We start from the raw sequence: 20,194 nt of genomic DNA, 5'->3' as shown, positions 1-20,194 counted from the left end.
AGCAGCGTGCCTGTGTCACCTTTTCTTTTGAATTTACACTGTTTTTTTTGGGATCTAATGTAGAGATTCAACGTCTTGCTCAAAGAAACTTCAGCAGAGGAGATGCTTGCTGGTGCACAGTGATTTGAACCAGGGTCCTCGAAGCCACCCTGGCTGAACTAAAACCTCACATGCACTTTAATCTGGTCCAGTCTAAAATGATCTAGTGTCATGTTTTCATGCTGTATAGTATTAGCTATAAACATACAGCCCATTGGATTAATGTTTTTTGGTTATCAAAGCACTGCGTCGATGTGCTGTTCTGATCCCTTTGTCACTGCTGATAAGTTGGATGGATCGCTGTGGATGATGAAGCACTTTTCTTCCTCTCTGGCCTCATTCTGCAGTTCTCCTCCTCCTCCTCATTCTCAATTCTCCGCTCCTCATTCACAATTCCCTCTGTTAGATCTCACAGTAAGCACGGCCTGAACAAGACTCCATGTTGTAAAGTATAAACAAATGCTCATAACAGTAGGTGTTTTACTTTAATGTCAAGTATTTCAAAATAGGAGATGCTATTCTTTTCAAATGTCTAATTTATGGAATAGATTAATACACAGTAAACAAAGGAATATTTTGAAATTTTGGGAAATACATTTACGTTCTTGCCAAGAGTAAGATGAGAAGATCAATACTACTCATGTCTGTATCATATGCGTAACAGTCACAAAATCCACCTACCAGCACCTCTGAAATGCTGTTTTAGTCCATCAAATATATGTAATATGTATAATTACATGCAAGTAAAAATATAATTATAATAACTGTTTTTAAAAAATACAAACAGATGGTTAGATTAAGAAAATCTATGCTTCTCTAGTGTTTCATTTTCCTGTTTTTTCATTTACAATAAATGTATTGTAATGTTATGCATACGGTATGAATTCACTGATGAGCCACACAGTTAATTGAAGAGTAAAAATCTAGTTACAGCAGAGTCTTAAAATGCATGATGCACTTTGTAAGAGATGAGAAGAGGAGCAAGCAGAGAGGCTCAAAGGGTGAGATGCTGTGTCTCAGTCTCACTGACGAGCAGAATTTGTATTCTGAAGTGGAGCTCTGCAGAGGAGCAGGAGGGAGGAAATCAGGGCAGTGGATCATCACGGTGTCCTGATATACGCATGCTCATAACACACACATGTATGTGAATGCAGGCGCACACACAGGAGGTAAACAAAGCAGCAAACACAAACACTGAAATCTGCAATCAAATATATATTGTATTTATGCTATAACACATCGCTGGATTCAAACAGAAACACACACACGTGGATGCACACACACACAAACACCTACATACATACACATACTAACAGAGAGCATTACTAAATATGTATTCACTACAATAACTCAAAATAGAAATGCATAAACATATGACAAATATGAGTCCACACAGACACACAAGCGATATGAGCTTAGTCTGTATGTGTATGATGTGAAAGCAGAAGAATGAAAGGAATGACTCTGGTGAATGGCCACAGCAGGCATGTGGATAGTCCTCATGTTCTTCACACACCTGCATGCAGACACACACACACACACACACACACACACACACACACACACACACACACACACACACACACACACACACACACACACACACACACACACACAATCTCTTCATTGCCAAGCCCTTGTTATACCAGGCTACCTCACTTAGCTCTGCCAAATCAACCCCTAGTGCCAGCGCCAATGCAGCTGCTGTAATCTAGGCCAAGCTATTTATAAAGCAAGCAGCCAAGTACAGGCGCAGGGAGCCAGGGGGAGACAGAGGGATGGGAGGATAAAAGAGTGTCTACAGGGCAAAGAGACAGATCTAAAGAGTGTAGGTGAGACAGAGGAGTGGAGAACAGAGAGGCACAGAGAGACAGGAGAACACAGAGGGAACACAAGTAGTGAGAGGGTGAATGAACATAGAAAAACCGACACAGAAAGAGATGCAGGCAGAAGGGTCGTCAGGTGCAAAAGACGGCATGAATACCTGACGACGAGCAGGCACCAGTCATCCACTGTAAATGACAAACACGAGTAGCCTTGATAAACACTCTTTCCAAGTTTGTTTCTCTGGTGGTTTGAATTGTGCAGACGAGCTGACAGGATGAAATGTGCAGGAGGGAATGTGGCTGCTGCAGCATTTAGTCATTTGGATGTTAAAAATGTTGACAGATATAGATTTACAGTACATGGCCTCTGGCAATCAAGTTTTAATTATTAGTGATAGACAACTCCCAAAGGCCACTCTGACTCCAACTCATTTCGCCTTATTAACAAAAACGGTGTTCTCACGGGAAATGTGTACAATCATTTGTACTAAAAGAACGTGTGAGATGGAAACACATATTAATAGATGAGTTTTGGAAGAGGGATGCACTGATCCAAATATTTTCTCCTCGATTATTTATTTTCATCACTAAACTAAATGTACTGGCTAATAAGCAGGATAATTCACTAGAATAGTTTTTGTGCAAATACTTCAACAATGTTTGTCGTTTTTTTTTTTTTTAGGAAAACATTTTCTGGTTACTGCTTCTCAAATGTGAGAATCTTGTACTTTTTGGTGGTTTTATTTTTTGGTAAAAATATATTACTTACCAAAGTTATAGAGAGGTCAGATTGAGGTCTGAGATGATGTGATTTGATGATGATGTGCATTTTTCACATTTGTATAGACTAGATGATTATTTGATCAATTGTAAAAAGGTATGTTAACCCCAAAAAGAGATAGGGCATGATGGGAAAAACATGCTTGCTATAGGATATCACAGAAACTACTTTGGGAATACCTTTTGATGATGTTAATTTGTAAAACAAATACAAATACCTGTCAAAAAGGCTGCTTTATGTACAGTACACATTGAGAAACAGTGCCACCGATATATAAGAGTATAGTATGTTTCTGGTTCACAGCCCACATCTGGTGGGCCACCAGCAGCTGTTCAGTGTTTTAACCCAGTCCAGCAGCTTAGGAGCTGCAGAGATGAGCTGCCATAGCTGTGTGAGCAGGACAGAGAGAGAGGGAGAGGAGGGGGACAGAGGAAGCACAGAGCGACACGTGCCGATGGTTCTGCTGATTACTTTGCTTTGAAATCAGGTCAAATCCTAGGATGGGTTAGGCAGACTCTCTAACCCCCATTCAGCCATTGCTACTGCTAGAATACCAGACACAACAAAAAATACAAAAGAAAAAAAAAAAAGGTCAGAAAAGAAAGAAAGGACCCGAGGCGGTTTCAGATCTACATAAACACACTGCTCCGAAGACAACATAGCAATCTGAGAAGTGGGTGCCATTTTCTGAGGCAGGCAAACAAAGAGGGAGAAAGAGATGATAGATGCTTCACCAGAGGATAGAGAGAGCTCTCTATTCTTTCTCTTCAAACAGATCTAATTTAAAGCCATGGGATCCATATGGCAACTGAGAGGAGCCTAAGTGGCAAACTGGTGCGATGAGATGGCAAACTTTAAAAGGATGAGGCTGGCCCATAAGCAAACTAAATGAAAAAGAAAAGAAGGATTTTTGATATAGCTTCAGATCTGTTTCAGAAAACTGAGCAGCCACCAAAGCAACAGATGCTCAAACTGTACAAATCACAGGAACAGACGGCCACATGGGCCCCCAGACGTCGCTATCATGGGTACAGACCGTCAACAAGCAACATGATGAAGACAGTGAGAGGGAGAGAGAGGGAGATGCAAACACAGACTCGCTTAAAGGTGCAGTGTGGCAGTGTGTGGGATTTAGTGGCATCTAGAGGTGAAGTTGCAGAATGTAACAAACTGAATACTTCCTCCTCTTCCAAGGGTGTAGGAGAACCTGCAGTCGCCGTGAAACTCATAAAAAATGTAAAAGGCCCTCTCCAAAGCCAGTGTTTGGTTTGTCCAGTCTGGGCTTCTGTAGAAAAATGGGGGGCTCCGTGGAAGAGGACCCGCTCCCTCAAGGGCTCATTCTAAGTTAATGAAAACATGATTCTTATTTTCAGGTAGTTATATACTAATTGAAACACACTTGTGAATATTATATTCAATTTCTGCCAAGTCTGCTGTTAGATGCCACTAAAATTGTACACACTGCACATTTAACTAACAGGGAGAAACACACTCAATGGAGAAATGAACAAATGAAAGATCTAAAGAAAAACAGAAATAAACATGAACCAAAATATGAATAGTGGAGAGACACATTCATGATTGTTTGCAGTGCAGCAGATTTTCTGTGAAGAGGAAACCCTTTCTTCTTCACTTGACTGCTTCTCATAAACCCTCACAGTCAGTTTAGCTAAACTTGCTGTTGCTTGTGCGGTATTTTAGCTAATTTTATGGATTATATGATTGCAGTTACGCCTCAATTCATAGGAGTCTTGGCATCACTTCTTTTTTTAGACTGATTGAACCAGAAAATAATCTTAATTTAAATAGAATCGCACAAGAACAAATGACACAGCGGCTTACATAGCATCCTAAATCTTATAGTTTCATAATCAGCCCCTGTGTAGTAGGCGAGGAAGAGTGGGGGGGCAAGAAGAGCTGATGCTTTTACTGAGGCAACTGTGCACAAAACCAAATCATAATCATTCATTAAAGAGCCAAAAATGTGTTTCCCTGAAGCTCTTTATTTGAAGGTGTGGGAGTGGTACTGTATGACTGTCAAGTGAAAAAAAAGATCAAACTGTTGCTGTGAAATGATTTTCATCATGGAGGGAATATCATGATGCCTTTAAATAGATGTTTGTAGATAGATGTTTATAGATTAGGGATTTAGAAAGCACAGCAAGACATAATAAACTAAGCTGTGGGAAGCATTTTGCCCAAATTGCAATTGAATTGAAACACAATTAATATGTTCAAGAGGTATTTTCTAATCTAATATCAGAGTACAGATATGATTAATGGATTCAAAAATGCAACATGAGCCAACTCTGGGATCAACCACTTTGAAGAATATAAAAAAGAGGGACAAGACAGTGTGAATAAAAAGTTATGATTTGATTAATGATAATAAAATGGCAGAAAATAGTTAGCCCAATGTGATATATTCAAGGTGCTTATCAGTAGCACTCCAGCAATGATATGAAATTAGGAAAAAGCAGCAAACCTCATGTTTGAGAATATGAGGTTTGCTGCTTTTGTTTGGCATTTTTGTTTGTTTAACACATTAAATAATCATCATTGTCACAGTTGTTTATTGACAGAACTAATGGTCTCAAAATTATGAGAACACACACACAGCCAGCTAGCTAAATAGACTGCGATTTAGGCTTACAATCACACCGGTATCACTTCATGTCCTGTCTGCTTTTCAACACACCACATGAGCACATTTCACCAGGTAAAATCTAGTGTGATCACACCAATTTGTCCTGCCCTAACACACACAACAAGGCTAACAGGAGAGTCAAGCAGATGTCAATCACATCTGCTCACAGCACAGTCATGAGAGAAGATCTAATCAACCAAAACTATTAAAATGACATGTGTGGCTTTCCCATGGGTGTACAGGCCCTTAATATTATCTGTTACTTTATCTCTTCCCTGTTTAAAGTTCTGCCCACACAAAAATACCTTTATGTGTTTAACCTTTGCAAAAATTGGTTTAATCTCAATAAAAATCAATAATTTAGAAATTTCTGTTTGAATTGTGTTGCACATACAGTCTGCTCAAAAATGAAATTGCTCTATGCTTTCCTCAGTTTGATAAATAGATGCAAAACAAGCACACCAGGTCAGTGAGACAACCCCAGTCAGTGTACCAGAATAATATATTTAGGCCGCAGCAGGAGCAGAGGCCAGCGGCACTCACTCACTCTGCACTGCATCATGTCTGACCTTCAGCCTGCCAAGCACCCTCTCCCTCATGTTCACCCCCCCCGAGACCAACGCCCAAAAATAGACTGTAGTCTGACAAACATATCACTACAACGCGCTTGCATGCACACTGTATGTACATGTATTGTGTGTGCGGATGACACACACACACACACACACTGACACTCACTTTACATCTCCCTTTTCACATCCTGTATCATGCTATCTTTAGTCCCTGATGGGTTTCATTGCTCCACTCTGAGTTGGCGTTGTTGTACTTTGACAAAAACACACACACACATTATATATATACACATATATATAAAAAACACACACACACACACACCGAACTATATATATATATATACACACATTAGACTGAAGTGGGTCCATCAGAGCAGCTCAACTTTTCACATACTTACAGTATTCTATTACTGCTACACTGCTAATGCATCCTTAAGTGGAACTGTTTGAAAAATCCTTGCAGCACTTCTGCAGCAAAGATAGAGAAAGTTATCCATTGCTGCTGGTATTGTTGGGACTGGGAAACCAATGTGCATATCATTAAAGGGTTGGCTGGCCCAAATAGAGGAACATATTTTCTCTCCTCTACAGTAGTAGTACCTAGCCATGCAGATAGAATAGATATTCTTTTTGTGCTTGGTGATCTCTTTAAAAACTTAGGCATTATTGTCATCGGAGGAATTTCAAGATACACAACCCTACTGGTGAATTTTATAAATGTAAGTTTTCAATGCTGTGGGCGACACAAACAAATGACATTCAACTCTAATGATGTAGAGGCAGAAATCTCAAAAACAGACGTAAAACCAAAACTATAATCTGCATAGATAAGAGAGAAAATATGTTTTTTGTAATTTGGGTAAGCCAAACCTTGAAAGCAGTCTTAATATTTTTGGTCACTTGGGGGCAGCAGAACAAGCTGTGAACACACCATTGACATATTATCCGCTTATATAAATATGTCTTAGCAAACAGTTGCCAATTTACACATCCAGAAATCAAAGGTCGACATTTGCATTCATTTAGAGTGATGTGTTCTTCACCTCTCCATCAACTCCTGAAGCAGACATCTAGCTCTTTAGCTGCTAAATACTCCACTATGTTTACCTGCTAGCTATCATTTGGTGCTGGGCATGTAGCAAAAAAAAGTGGGCAATGAAGCTTTGGCAAGAGTTTAAGGAGGAACCTCTGTGTTTTGACTTTATTCCTCTACAGCTGAATGTCTGCTATCTCTCCCCTTCCATTTCTCTCCGTAACATCTGTTTTCTCATGCTGTCAAAATCCCTTCATTCACAATTCTGATGTCATCATACCTGACCAATAATATTTCTACCCATATTCCTCAAGCCAATTGGATGCCTCTAGATGCCATTCTTTACATATGACTCAACTCTGCTATTCTGTCTTTCACATCTACCCACCTCCTCCACATCCCCACCAGTAGCTTCATATCGAGGAAGACGTCAACCACCTGCTGGCTCCACTCTACCACCGCCAGTGCCTAAACTCCAGGGGGGTCTTGTCCTATCTCCTATCTTCATAAGGGCCTACGTTGGGTGATAACTCTGTGTGGCTTCAACACTACGAGTGACATCTTTCACATTGCACTTGACAATTTGACTCACTCTTAATATATAAAAAAATACTGATTAGTGCAGCTTCAAGTTGAAAACAATTATTTAGCATCACCCTGCATCAATGTAGACCACCAACTTAAAAACATTTTGTTTGGTTTTGATTACATGTCAGATAAAACATTTTCCCTGGTGCTGTGTTAAGCTTGCAGCTGGCGCTTGCTTGATTGTGCTGGTTATGGATTGAGGAGAGCTCAATCTGACAGCAGCAGCAGCAGTGATGAAAGCTTTGCTCTGTGCTGATTAGGCCTGATATACACTGGGCCCTATGAGGGACCACTTATGATGCCTTCTCTGACCTTTCTCTTGACAGGCACAGTAACCACTTTGCCTCGTTTACCTCTGTCTCTACCTCCCTCACTCTTTGTGCACACTTGTTTGCTGAGTGTGCTATAGATAATGAATCGTGTCAAAATTAGAAGCCTCACTGGCTGCAGCTGCGTTCACTCTGTGCAGTACTGTTAATCGTATTCACAATGTAATGAGATGAAAATCAGGCTAAGGAAGCTAATCAGGGCTATATCCAACTCAGCACTTTACAAGTCAAATCTGATATAGCTCAATGCAGATTCAGTACAATTCAATTTGGGTAACAATTGCAGGGTGGGTAAAGGTTCTTTTGGTTTATTTTGGGTTATAGACAACATTGAAATAGAACACGATAAAGTCCCTTACTTCCAATTATTGTTCCTGCTGTTTATACAGTCCACCAACCTTTAGATGATGGAGAAAGGCATTTGACTAAAAAAAAACAAAACTTAATCATATGTATAAAAATACAGTTCAGGAAGAAAAATAGAATGAAGGATGTAATGGTATTGGTATGACATTTTTCCAAAGAATTCAACAGGAAAGACTTGCTGACGTGCTTTTCATTGTGAGCAAGTCTCATGTTTTCATTTTGATATTTATTGATAGTGGTCCAGAAGGTACGAACAACAAATTAATTACGGTAATCTAAAATCCTTAAAAAAGGCTTTGAGAAATAGTCTTGCTGTTCAAAATGCATTCAGACTTTTGACCTTTTGAGACAAAGTACAAAATGGGCTACTAGACTTAATTCAAATGGAGAACGAAGAATTAAAAATAATGGCCATTTGAGCAACTGATCTGACAGATGTTTAAAAATATGAAAGTGCAGCTCTGTCATAAATACAAGAATTAGGGTTGGGCAATATGACCAAGATCTTACATCCTGATGTAGGTCATTTTCATACCCCAATAATGATACCTGACATTTTAATTCAATGAATAAATAGTTGGTCAGTACTCCAAGAAGAGTAATTTATAAATGTGAAAGATGGACAGACAAAATATTGCTGTAAAGTGTGTAATTTGCATCACAACTAAATATATGATAGAGCATTATATGAAACAATATATGTTTTTCTATTGTTGCACAATATATATATTGTCATATCGCACAGCCCTAATAAAGCTGAACTTCCAAACAAACACTTTTAAAGCGTCTCTCCATTATATCTAAAAGCTGGTCAAGGAAACAAATACTGCACATAAAAGAGAAAGTGTGCCACTAGGTTTTACTTTCTTTGCACTAATGCAGAAGAAAGGAAAATGCTTTTAGAGCCTGCTAAGAGTGTCTTATAAATATGAGGGCACATCTCTCTCGCTCTCTCTCTCTGTGCCTCCCTCCTTCTCTAAAGGAGCACAGCGTGATTACTGTAACAGCACATCCTCCTGCATGCAGGCCTTTGAGAACAGAAACAGAAGGTAACGTCGGTGTTGGGAGAGAGCCAAGAGCCCAAAGACACAAAAATGTAGGTTGCCATGTCCCTGTTCTTCACTGATGATGTAGAGTTTAGAGATGTCAAGTTTTTATCAGTTAAGAAAATGCTGAAATTTTGCAATTTAAAATAAGTTAATGAATCTGTGTGTGTATGTGAGTGTACAAATCCAACCAGTACTGCTACAAGCCAAAAACAACCTAATAAAGTCCCCGTTCGTGCTTTGAAAATATCACAAGCAACCTGGCTTTTTATATTTCATACCTCATCCCTTTCCTGTCCTCATTTTGAAAGTTTAAATAAATGTCAAAAGTTCTATTTTTAGCATGGCTCATTCAATTGAACCATATGGAGAACAATCTATTGACATGCTCTGACTGAAGGGTGCGTGGGTGGCATTTCCACTTAAAAGCTGGAGTGTGAATCGTAATGAAGTGTGGAGGCAAAACGAAAAGAGTGAGGAGGGGAGGGGGGGTTGATCCTGCTAGGAGCAATGGGTATACAAACAGCAAACTCACAAAGCAGGAGTGATTCATTTAAAGGGATTTTGTGTATGTGCCAGATTTAGCCTCTCTGCTTTGCATTTATATACACAGAGAGGATAAATAACAAACACTTAGGAGAGGGAGAGAGAGAGAGGGAGAGAGAGGGGGGGGAGAGAGAGAGAGAGAGAGAGAGCGCGAGAGAGCGCGAGAGATAGAGAGAGAGCGAGAGAGAGAGAGAGAGAGAGAGAGAGAGAGAGAGAGAGAGAGAGAGTCTTAATGGGAATTCTTATTATTCATCTTCTCTGTATCAAATGAGTAACTATGTCATAAGATTATTGATGTATTAAGATTATGTGTGTTTCATAATCTGATGACCATGGCACCATTTATGCTACATGACCTGTGTATGTCATAACCTGCTGATTAAGTGTACATCATGTGTGTTATAATCTACTGATTAACCACTGTCCTGATTGTCCATATTATGATGTGCCTATTGTGCTGACATTGTTCTGATGGTAGAACAAGTTCACCCTTTTTGACAAGATAATGTATTGTATATAATCTGACAGCTTCCTCTGCTCTGGGCTCACTCATGCCATCTCACACTTGAGACAGCAAAGAGTCCATCTGCAGATGACCGAATAAACTCTCAGAAAGACAACAAACAACGTTTTGCTTCTTGATATCAAGTTTCCAGAACAAAAGAAAGAAAGAAAGAAAGAAAGAAAGATAGAAAGAAAGAAGGGAAGGGAAATATTAAAAGAATAGAAGAAAGTTAACATGCAAGTGTGTATATTGTGATCAGAAAGATAAAGATGAGAGAAAAGTGTTAAGAGGAAGATTAGATGGACAGCTTTAAGATACAATAGAGACAAAAGCATAGACTTGGAATGGGCAAAATACAAAGAGAGTAAAGAAGATATGAAGCATACCAGCTGCAAGGATGTTTATGCATAAGTGTGACTGTATTTGATGCATTTGTATGATTCCTGTTGCCACATCTAGAAGAATAAGTGGGCATGTATGAGACATTGGGTGATGATTGAATGACATGCACAGGCACATGGATTAAGGCTCACGATTCCGTGCAAGTCATATTGTTATCCTCTCCTCCTTGGAAAATAAACAGCCGGCATCAGGTGCGTGTGTGTGTATGCCTGTGCCATTGAGCAATCAGCAGCGCAGCTTGAAATGGTGACTGGACTTTGACAGACAGGAGCAAAAGCTGTGGATTACGTCATGCACGTGTTGCTGGGCTCTGAGTCTTGGACGTGCTGACACATTTAGCAAGATGACTCGGACACACACACACACACACACACACACACACACAGACAAAAAAAATAGTGTGAATAAAGTGAGTTTGCTCCATCTCACCCTGTGCATGTCCTCTTCGAACACGGCATCATGGACGCTGCATGCAAAGAGAGCCGTGGGGAGGTCACTCAGATCCATCATCTCCTCTACCATGCCGTCCTGATCATTCTCCCCAAACACCATGTCCTCCTCCTCCTCCTCGTCCTCCTCAGGATCGCTGCTGTAGGCCTCTGAGCCATTGCTCCAAGCCTTGGAGCTCTCTCGCAGCATCTTGAGCCTTTTAGGAGGCTGCACACAGGCAGGAGTGGGACCACAGAGGCTGGGAAAGATCCGACTAGGGAGAAGGGTAGGTTAAGAGATTAGACGCTGGCAGATAAGGGGAATATACTGGCTGGATGTTTGTGGAGAAAATGAGGTGATAGTGAGACACTGGTGCGTGAAGATTTCAGGACCGCAGTAAGGTGTTAATCAAGGGATGATACTACACAAGGTGCAGGAGAGATAAAAGAGAAACGGGAAGATGGGCAAGAATGAAGATTAAGGAGTGAGCGGCAGTAAAAAGCACACAATGAGGAAGAAATGTCAACAGGAGCAAAGATGAAGTAAAAAAAGAAATAATTGGAAAACAGAGAGGAGAAAAAAAGCTTCAAGTACCATGTTTAGATCCTTCTTTTATGTCAGTTTCCCTGCTTAAAATACCTGTTAATGCTTCAATTACATCAGGGCACTCATTGGTGACTATAAGAGAAAATATAGCAGCTGCTCCCAGTACAAAGTCACTAGAGAACTATCTTGCAATTTTGCAGAGGTGCTTTTGTAGCTGAAATGATCAGTTGATCAACAGAAAAACAATTTATAATGGGTTCATCTTTCAGTCATTTTTCAAGCAACATTCTCACATTCCAGCATCTTAAAAGTTAAATATATGACAAAGAGAAATTGAATATCTTTTGGTTATGTTTTTTTTTTTTTTTTTTTTTAAATCTGATTGGCACTTGGTGAATATTTGGGTTATACATTATAGAATTGAGGTAGTTGGTTGTGAGTTGTATTGATGATAAACAATGAATCAGTTGTTAAAGTTATAAAGAAGGGGTGGGACTATAAGCGTATACTTCTTCCTACTGCTATTCAGACATATTTATACTGTGTATTTAAGTTGTTTATGAGTATCTGTTTATTAAGAGTTTGTAGTGCATGTTTACTGTTCATTTTACTTGTATTCTTTTTTTGTTATAGTTTTTTCTTAATTGCTATATGTTGGAAATAAAGATAAACATAAATACCGGAAGACTCCACCTTGCCTTTTTTCTTGTTTTTTTTTCATAGACCAAACTATTAATCGATTAATCCAAAGAGTAACTGTCACTAATCCATAATAATAAAAATATCATAGTTATCTAATGCTTAATATCTATACTAACTTAACAGTCTCCTAACAAACTTTCCCCTTTAAATATATATTAGTACAAGTTCTTTGTTGGGCTGCTTTTAAAATTGGGATCTTATGTTCTTACATAATTTGTAATGATTAAAGAAAATATTATGATGAAGCCAAGTCTGAAACTAACATATTTAATTGTCTGATTTTCTGTAACGCCAACATTTCCAATACTGTACTGTGTATAGAGTGACATCTAGCGGCAAGTTTAACCAAATGAAGCTTCATTTGTATTTTTGTTCATCACATTAACGTCGTAAAACTCATATTCAGAGAACAGAGTGGCTGATGATTATAGATATAAAGCCTGCAGTAAATTTAAACCTGTACAATGACGTGGAGCTGGAGCACACGAAGGCAGTGGCACCAATAACATCACAGGTCCTGTATGATGTATAAATGGCCGGAGAGGATCGTGACATCAAAGATTTGCATTGCATAAGCAGGAAACTCCACACATTACGCACAGGGCTCCTGTGAAAATTGCGGCACGTTTATGATAGACAACAGATTCTCTCCTTGAAGGCACTTTTTTCATCTGCAAAACTAAATACTATTTTCAGCCTATAGTGAAAGGAAAGTTTCCATTGAGTCATAGCCCTCACACGACTAGAAAACCCTAGAAATGAAGTTAATGTTATAATGTATTTCTTCTCGGTTCAAATACTGTTAAATGACTTTCAAACTCACCTCACTGCCGTCACAGAAAGTAGCCACGACAACTCATTTTTTTAAAGGACTAAAAGGAGAATTTTCAGCTTTATTTGTTACAGCTGCTGTTATATTTCAAATGCTGATGTCAGAGCCGTCGTTGTTGTTTGTTGTTGCTGGATTACTGGACACTATTTGATGCAGCCTATTCCAGCGTCAGGGCCTGCAGGTGCGACCAATGAAATGCCGGCGGAGCCTCGAAGCGACCAATCACGTTGTAGCAAAGGGGCGGATGCTCCGGGTCAAGATTGGTGGCGATTAAACGGCGAAGTGGTACAGTGCACGCCCTGCTGCACGCGCACGCATCGGTTTGTTTGAGCCGTGTCACTCCGCCTGTGGATCAATTAATAATCACATGTACTACATTACGACGTAGTTACATCTGTTACGACCTTTTTAATGGTTTAATGTTTGTTTGATAGATAGCAGTGCATACTTCTGGGTCCACCTGTTGCTCACACTTTTACAGGACAAAATATTTCAATGTACTTGTTGCAGACAACATGAGGTCATACGGTTTCAAAAAGGGGCCAGGTTGTTGGTTTTAGTAGCATTTTTACGCACCAGACTGCACACATGATTATGGGATTGTGACAACATTCACATACACCCAAATAAATTAAATGGTCGTTTAATAGTTGCTATTTTTGATATTTTCCAAAATAATCCTCCTCATTGCTGTCACAGAGCTTGTATGGAGAGCTGGAGTGTGCAGTTTGTGAAGTAGATTTTACTTTTCATCAGAAAGAGCTGGAAGATTTCCTTTTTGTAGAATGATCCAACAACATGGCTGTTCTGTTGTAGACCAGTGTGAATTACAGAGAAAATCAGGTTTCATCCTCATCTTTTACCTCATTTTATTCTGTGAGAAAACCATTTCTACAGACTACAGTAGGCTATTAGACCTATAACAAGCTTTAAAAACTACGATGCTGAGAAAATGTTGTGCATTAAATGTTTATCAGAGTGTTTAACAGTGTTTCGAAGGCTATTCGGGTTTCATTAGAAGTCCAGCAAAACTGGTTTCAGATAGTTCACAAAGAGATGCAAATGTTGACACACAACACACTTCAGTAAACAATCATGGGCCAAACCAAAATAATCACGTACTACATACTGTGCCAAGACTTTGCTTTATTAACACTGTATACACACATTGCCACATACTGTATGCAGAAGTGGAATATATCCAATTTACCTTTAGTTCATTATGGAGTATTTATCCCAGAGCACTTAAAAGACATTTCACTTAGTGCTGTATCTTCCAGCTTCTGATAAATGCATGAACAATTTACATCAGAAATACACTAAACATGGTCATTTAACAACATCAACTGCATGTTTTCAGTTTTTCTTGATTTGCCATCAACTCCAAGGCATTAAGTTAAAGGACAACCCAAATGAATCATTTTTTAGTTATTTTAAGGCAAAAAAAGCTATTTAGACTCAAATAGACTTTCTCTACTTATACAGTATATGAGCAATCTCAAAAATGCAAATGTTTTGTCAAAACCATTATTACAGATCCAATTCCCATTGATAACTGAACTGCTGCAGTAAGGTTTTCCCTCACCTAACCTAACTTGTACAGCCTTTACGTAGTATACCCAGTGTAAAGCTACTTTTAAAAAGGCACATTAAAAGCATACTTCAAATGTAATAAATAAATTACAATAAATTAGAACAATTGCAACTATTGTTTGGTCACATCGGAAAAAAGTATTAATACAATCCCACGAATGAGGCAGAAGACTGTGGAGTGAAAACTTCTCAAAGAAGACAGGCAGATATTTAAAACAGCTTCAAAGTTTAAATGTTCATTGGCAAGTCTTCTGGAAAAGTCTACAGCAACATTATGTACATAATATTGTTGATAATGACCTGAAATTGAGGAGTAACTAGACCATCCTCTTTACAAATGGAAGAACGCATCATTGTATGTTCCCATTTAAGAGTAAATGGGAACAGCATTGCTTAACAGTCATAGAGGTCAGCCCTCACATCTCAAAGCTAACACAGGGCAGTAAGCTTCAAGGCACAACACTGTATCTGCTGTTGTATTTCTGCAGCCATGTTTGTGAATCCACGTGGCCTCTACAAACACTGACATCCAGCAGTTTCCGGTTACTTCTGTTAATTTTTGGAATGAATATAGCTGACATCATCTGAAAATAGGAAAGCTTCTACAGGTTACGTTTTGGTTTAGAGATGTAAAAAAAAAAAAAGGTATGTAGAGAGGTGTGCAAGACAGAGTAAAGAGAACATTAAAGCACCCAATGGACACCTTCAACTTGCTGGAGAGTTTGGAAAGTCAGGAAATCTTCCTTTACTGGTGTTTATGTGAAAAGAAAACTGAAGCTACCCATATTTGCCTTTCAAGGTCCTTGAGTTGTGTTTATAGTAAAATGGAGTGAAGACGAAAAAAAAGATAGAAATGGTTGGTTCTAATCTTTCTTCAGGTCATGAGATGGATCGATGGATCTGGAGCTGACTGACGGTTGTTCGAGGTTGACGGGTAGATTAGCAGGAGCCACTCCATCGTTGTTGACCAGAGCACCATAAGAGAAAGAACCGTTGAAGTCTGGCTGAACTACCAGGCCCTTGTCATGAATAGTTGGGACACCTGATCACAGAAAAGACATGTAGTTTAACTTCCGTACACACTTCCTTGACAACTTCAAATAAGCAACTGCAGAGTTAAAATCTCATAGAAAATATTTAGTTTCACAGTCCTTGTATCTAGTGTTTCAAGGGTACACTAGGTAAGTTTGGTGAGACACTCAAAGGTGTGCATGGTAATGAGTTAAACTAAATAGATACGTATCTCTACTGATAAAGAAATGTGCCAAGTGTAGCTTTAAATCTAACTAAAAGTATTTTCTATTCATGTGCAGTTAATACCAACCGTTAGACATATTCATTGTGACATAAGGTTCAAAGGTCTTGGTCCTCTTCCTGTTTTTGGTGATGAGGAAGACGCCCAGGAAACAGGCTGCAGATCTGCACATGGTACAAAGTAATCAGTTACAGCCTTTGTCAGATGTCTGTTTTCTGTGTAACTTAGAGTTGGCCTATAGCATTATAAATACTGCACTGGTTGATGGTCACTCACCCCAGCAAATACAAGCAGATGTGAAGAATATCTTCCTTTTTAAACTCCAAGTAAAACACAGCACCTGAAAAAAACAAACAACAAACAAACCTTTGATGACCAACATGTTGTGACTGTAAAGGTGTGTAAAAGGAGCAAATGAGCACTCCTCCTCAGGCTCCACAACACTGCTGCTTTTCTTCTGTTCTGGCTAGTGTACTGCACATACCTGTTAATCCCAGTTAGACTGACAACTACATGTCACTACACAAAAAAATCCCCCCTGAAGCAAAGAATCCCATAACTCACCAGCGGTCACAGCAAAGATAGTGGAGAGTATGTAGTTAACACTGGCGATCAGAGAGGAGTTGTACAGCTTACAAGCTTGGGAGAGAAATCTAAGAAGACAGTAACACACAGAACAGTGATTGAATTGGTGGCCTTTTGATAGAATGCAGCTCTAAGTTACTTCCGCAATGGCCTCATTTCAGAGGACCGGAACTCCCCGCCTGGTTAATATATAAAAGCTCTTTTATGACAGTGTATGTATCTTTAGTTGTTGTCATTATGACTTTTTGCTACTCAACAGTCAACTGCAGTAAATACTTTGTTTTTGGCATTCCAGACACTCACCTGGCTTGGAAGATCACTGAAGCCACCATGCACACAAACATGACACTGAAGATCGGGTAGTTGAGCTGCATGTTGCCTTCAATGGTGAGAACCAACATGCCGGACACTGCTTTCACTGTTATAACTGTGACAGAGCCTGCACACCAAACACAAAAGTACAGTTAATCAAAGAACATTCAAAACATTAGGAGAAAACCCCTATATTGCACCATGTGGTCCAATAAATTATAGTAATAGGGTCAATTTAAAGATGGTAGGAAAATGATTGGCCTTCATACTGAAAACTCACCCAGTAGAGCAACCAGCAGCAGAATAATAACGAGGTAGTTAGCACTACTCTGTTTGTAGAAGTATAAAAGCAGGCAGAACATGATGATCTCCAGTAGCTGTCAATAAGGATGATAACAACAATAAACACCAAATTAATATCAAACAGACAAAACAGGGATCACAGCAGATTCAACGATAGCATAATTAATGTTGCACTTGTCTAGTGTTTGCCATACTGTATGTATGATTATTCAGACATTTACTTCTTGCCACTTTAAAAGATGATTTGTGACACCAGAAATTCAGGGAGTGAAAATGTGGTGCCTTCAACATTCATAAAAATGGTGACTCTCAGACAATGATGACACATACTAGTAGTTGGTATTTAACATAATATTTCATGACTCACTTCTGCAGATGTCATTATAATTGTGATTACAGTAGCTACTGCCTGAACATCTGGCATGTATAAACTACAATTATGGAAGGTGAACTACACATTTTGTCAAACAACACTCATAAATAGACCACTTCTAACTCTGACTCAAACACATGGTGCATTTCCAGATCAACACTACACACTACAGCCTAAAAAATCAGCACTGATTGAATTGAACACATTTGACAGTCTAACATGAGAACTGCCAAACCTTGTTGTTATATTGGTGTAACATGAATGATGGGTGTAAAGTGAGCAGAAATTTGATTTTTCAAAATGCTGTTACTTTTATAAGTTGAATATACTATTTAGCGATATTCATACATTTGTCTGCCACACCTGAAACCAATAGTTTTGTATCTCAGTGTAAAGTGGAAGTACAGTAGATTTGAAGACTGGAAACAACTCAATCCAATGCGTCTACAGCCTTGAGCTTCTATAAATGAAATGAATATCCCTCACCAGATACAAGAGAACCGGCCATCCTACAATGTGCGACACAATGTTTTCTGCTTTCAGCTTTTCATGAGAGTTTGGTCCAAATGCCACAAAGAGGTACGTTCCTCCCACGGTAAGGATACAGCCCAGGAAGGACAGCCCATAGTGCTCTGAAATAACACGCAAAAACAATTACATGTATTCAGTTTCTGTGTAGTAGGAAAAGTGTTAAAATGTTAAACAGAAGATGATAGAAGAAGGAAACTTTTTATTTTACGACACAACAAATTGTACTTTTTAAAAATCTTATAGCATTAGTTTTCAACAAAATAAGGCCTGTACATGGGCAAAACTTTCAAATGTAATTTCAGTCACTGTATAACTGCTAAAGAGGCAGAATACAGTCTGCCATAAGACTGATTAGGAATTTGCATATAATGGCATACGTTCAGTATCATTTGCTTGTGAGTGTCAGTGACAGTTCCCCTGCAACAGCATCTTCAGGCAAACACACATGCAAAACTATTTGATTGATTTGCAGCTTTTAATAGTTTACAGTTGGCACTATAAAACAGTTTTTCCTTCTAAAATGTACTGTGCCTTATCTGAGTAGCACCTGATTCAGCTGCATATTGCTGGCAGATACATGCAGAATCCCTTTTTACTTATGTTGAACTTACTTATGAAGTCCTTTGGCTTAGATTTCTCACGCAGAAAAATGAGGCCCAAAATTGAGCTTGCTGAAAAACAAAGCATGATGCAAAATGTTAATAAAAACTTTACTTTTCATTTATTTGATGTACAAGTTTGATACCGCCAATACATATTTTAAAGGCTATTTCAGAGTGAAACTTTTTTGGTTTGCTGAATATTTATGTTCATACATTACTTGTAATATATCATGGAACGTGAAACAAACACTCACCCAGGACAGACACAGCATTAAGAGGAGCTACGAGAGCGAGGGGTGCAAAGGCATAAGAGACAAAGTTGGCAGCCTCCCCAAGACAGGTCAGCAGAAAACCACACCACCAGGTTTTAGTGCGGTAGAAGGCACGAGGGTCTTTTGTCCCTGCTAATGTCACGTGGCTGTGTTTCTGCAGGTGAAAGGCAGAAGATTAACAGAAAACCTACTGCAAACATTTAAAGTAGTCTTAAACCAAACAAACAAGCCAAAATGGTTTTGCAGTTGAGAGATTATAAATCAACAGTGGGGAATAGGGGAAAAACGAATGTATCATGGTGGTAGAGTATTGAATGCATAAAAGCTTGTATGAAAGCTAATAGCTAATATAACAATTGAAGTGTAGCCCTACTGAAGATGATGTATGCTGACACAGAGCAATGACGTAATAGGCACAGCAATAAAGAGGTTAAATGATATATAGAAGGCTTAATAAATGTACTTTTACTTTGAGCTAATACCTTATTATCAAGGATATGGTAACAGGCACCAGAGTATATAAATATCAGCATTTATGTGATAGAAGAAGTTCCTCTTTACCTGAATAGTTAAGGCGATGCTTACAAGTACATTTCCAAAAATAGCAAGCAAAGTCCCAATGAGATTGTCCTACAGAAGAAAGAAACAGTCTGTTACATTCAATAAACTCATTCATGGTACTGGCATAAATAATTATATAGTATACTTAACAAAAAATTGATTTCAGTTGAGTATTTCCATTAGCATTGCGTCTCTGTGGCCACTTATCATATCGTACTTCAGGACACTTTTGTTTACTGTCGTAGTCTGCTGTATTCTCATGTATTTTGTTATTAAATACACTTTTTGACGTGGATAGACATAAAATACACATACAATAATGTCCTTAAAGTAGTTTTAACATTTGAAAAAATAATAATAAACTGAAACGACGATTAAAAAGTGAACTAAGTGAAGTGCTGTGCCTCACCGTGTAGGAGCCTCCGACAGCTCTGATGTTGTGCATCCTGTTAGCCTTCAGAGGCGATTCATTAATTAACATCAGCAGCCAGACACTCACATACAAGATATTTCATGTTGTCGCTTTGTCTGTAATTGGACTTAAACTATCTATCATTTATTTTTTGTATTGTTTGACTGACATTACGCTGCGGAAGACACCATCCTCGGTGCGCGAAG

General features: G+C 38.8%; 2 protein-coding genes across 2 annotated transcripts in view; both read right to left on the bottom strand.

Moving 5' to 3' along the window:
- The window catches only part of rcan3 (regulator of calcineurin 3), a 36,945-nt gene extending 23,645 nt beyond the window's left edge, over window positions 1–13,300 (bottom strand). Inside the window, exons 1-2 of the mRNA XM_053335644.1 lie at window positions 13,181–13,300; window positions 11,110–11,383 (exon numbers count right to left, since the gene is read on the bottom strand). Of these exons, the coding sequence (XP_053191619.1) occupies window positions 11,110–11,319 (210 nt within the window). The 5' untranslated portion in view covers window positions 11,320–11,383; window positions 13,181–13,300. The remainder of the gene's footprint in view (window positions 1–11,109; window positions 11,384–13,180) is intronic.
- A 995-nt stretch (window positions 13,301–14,295) lies between these two features.
- On the bottom strand, window positions 14,296–20,194 carry nipal3 (NIPA like domain containing 3). The gene is made up of 11 exons (XM_053335664.1): window positions 19,986–20,194; window positions 19,577–19,645; window positions 18,998–19,169; window positions 18,753–18,812; window positions 18,097–18,242; window positions 17,215–17,311; window positions 16,926–17,061; window positions 16,602–16,690; window positions 16,314–16,377; window positions 16,107–16,201; window positions 14,296–15,824 (listed from the first exon to the last, which is right to left on the bottom strand). The coding sequence occupies exons 1-11, from the start codon at window positions 20,055–20,057 to the stop codon at window positions 15,646–15,648; spliced, it is 1,179 nt and encodes a 392-aa protein (XP_053191639.1). The 5' UTR covers window positions 20,058–20,194; the 3' UTR covers window positions 14,296–15,645.

Source organism: Scomber japonicus, chromosome 16, assembly GCF_027409825.1.
Source record: "Scomber japonicus isolate fScoJap1 chromosome 16, fScoJap1.pri, whole genome shotgun sequence".
Lineage (NCBI taxonomy): Eukaryota > Metazoa > Chordata > Actinopteri > Scombriformes > Scombridae > Scomber > Scomber japonicus.
The sequence above is the reverse complement of the archived record's forward strand: the minus strand, read 5'-3'. Positions and strand labels throughout refer to the sequence as shown.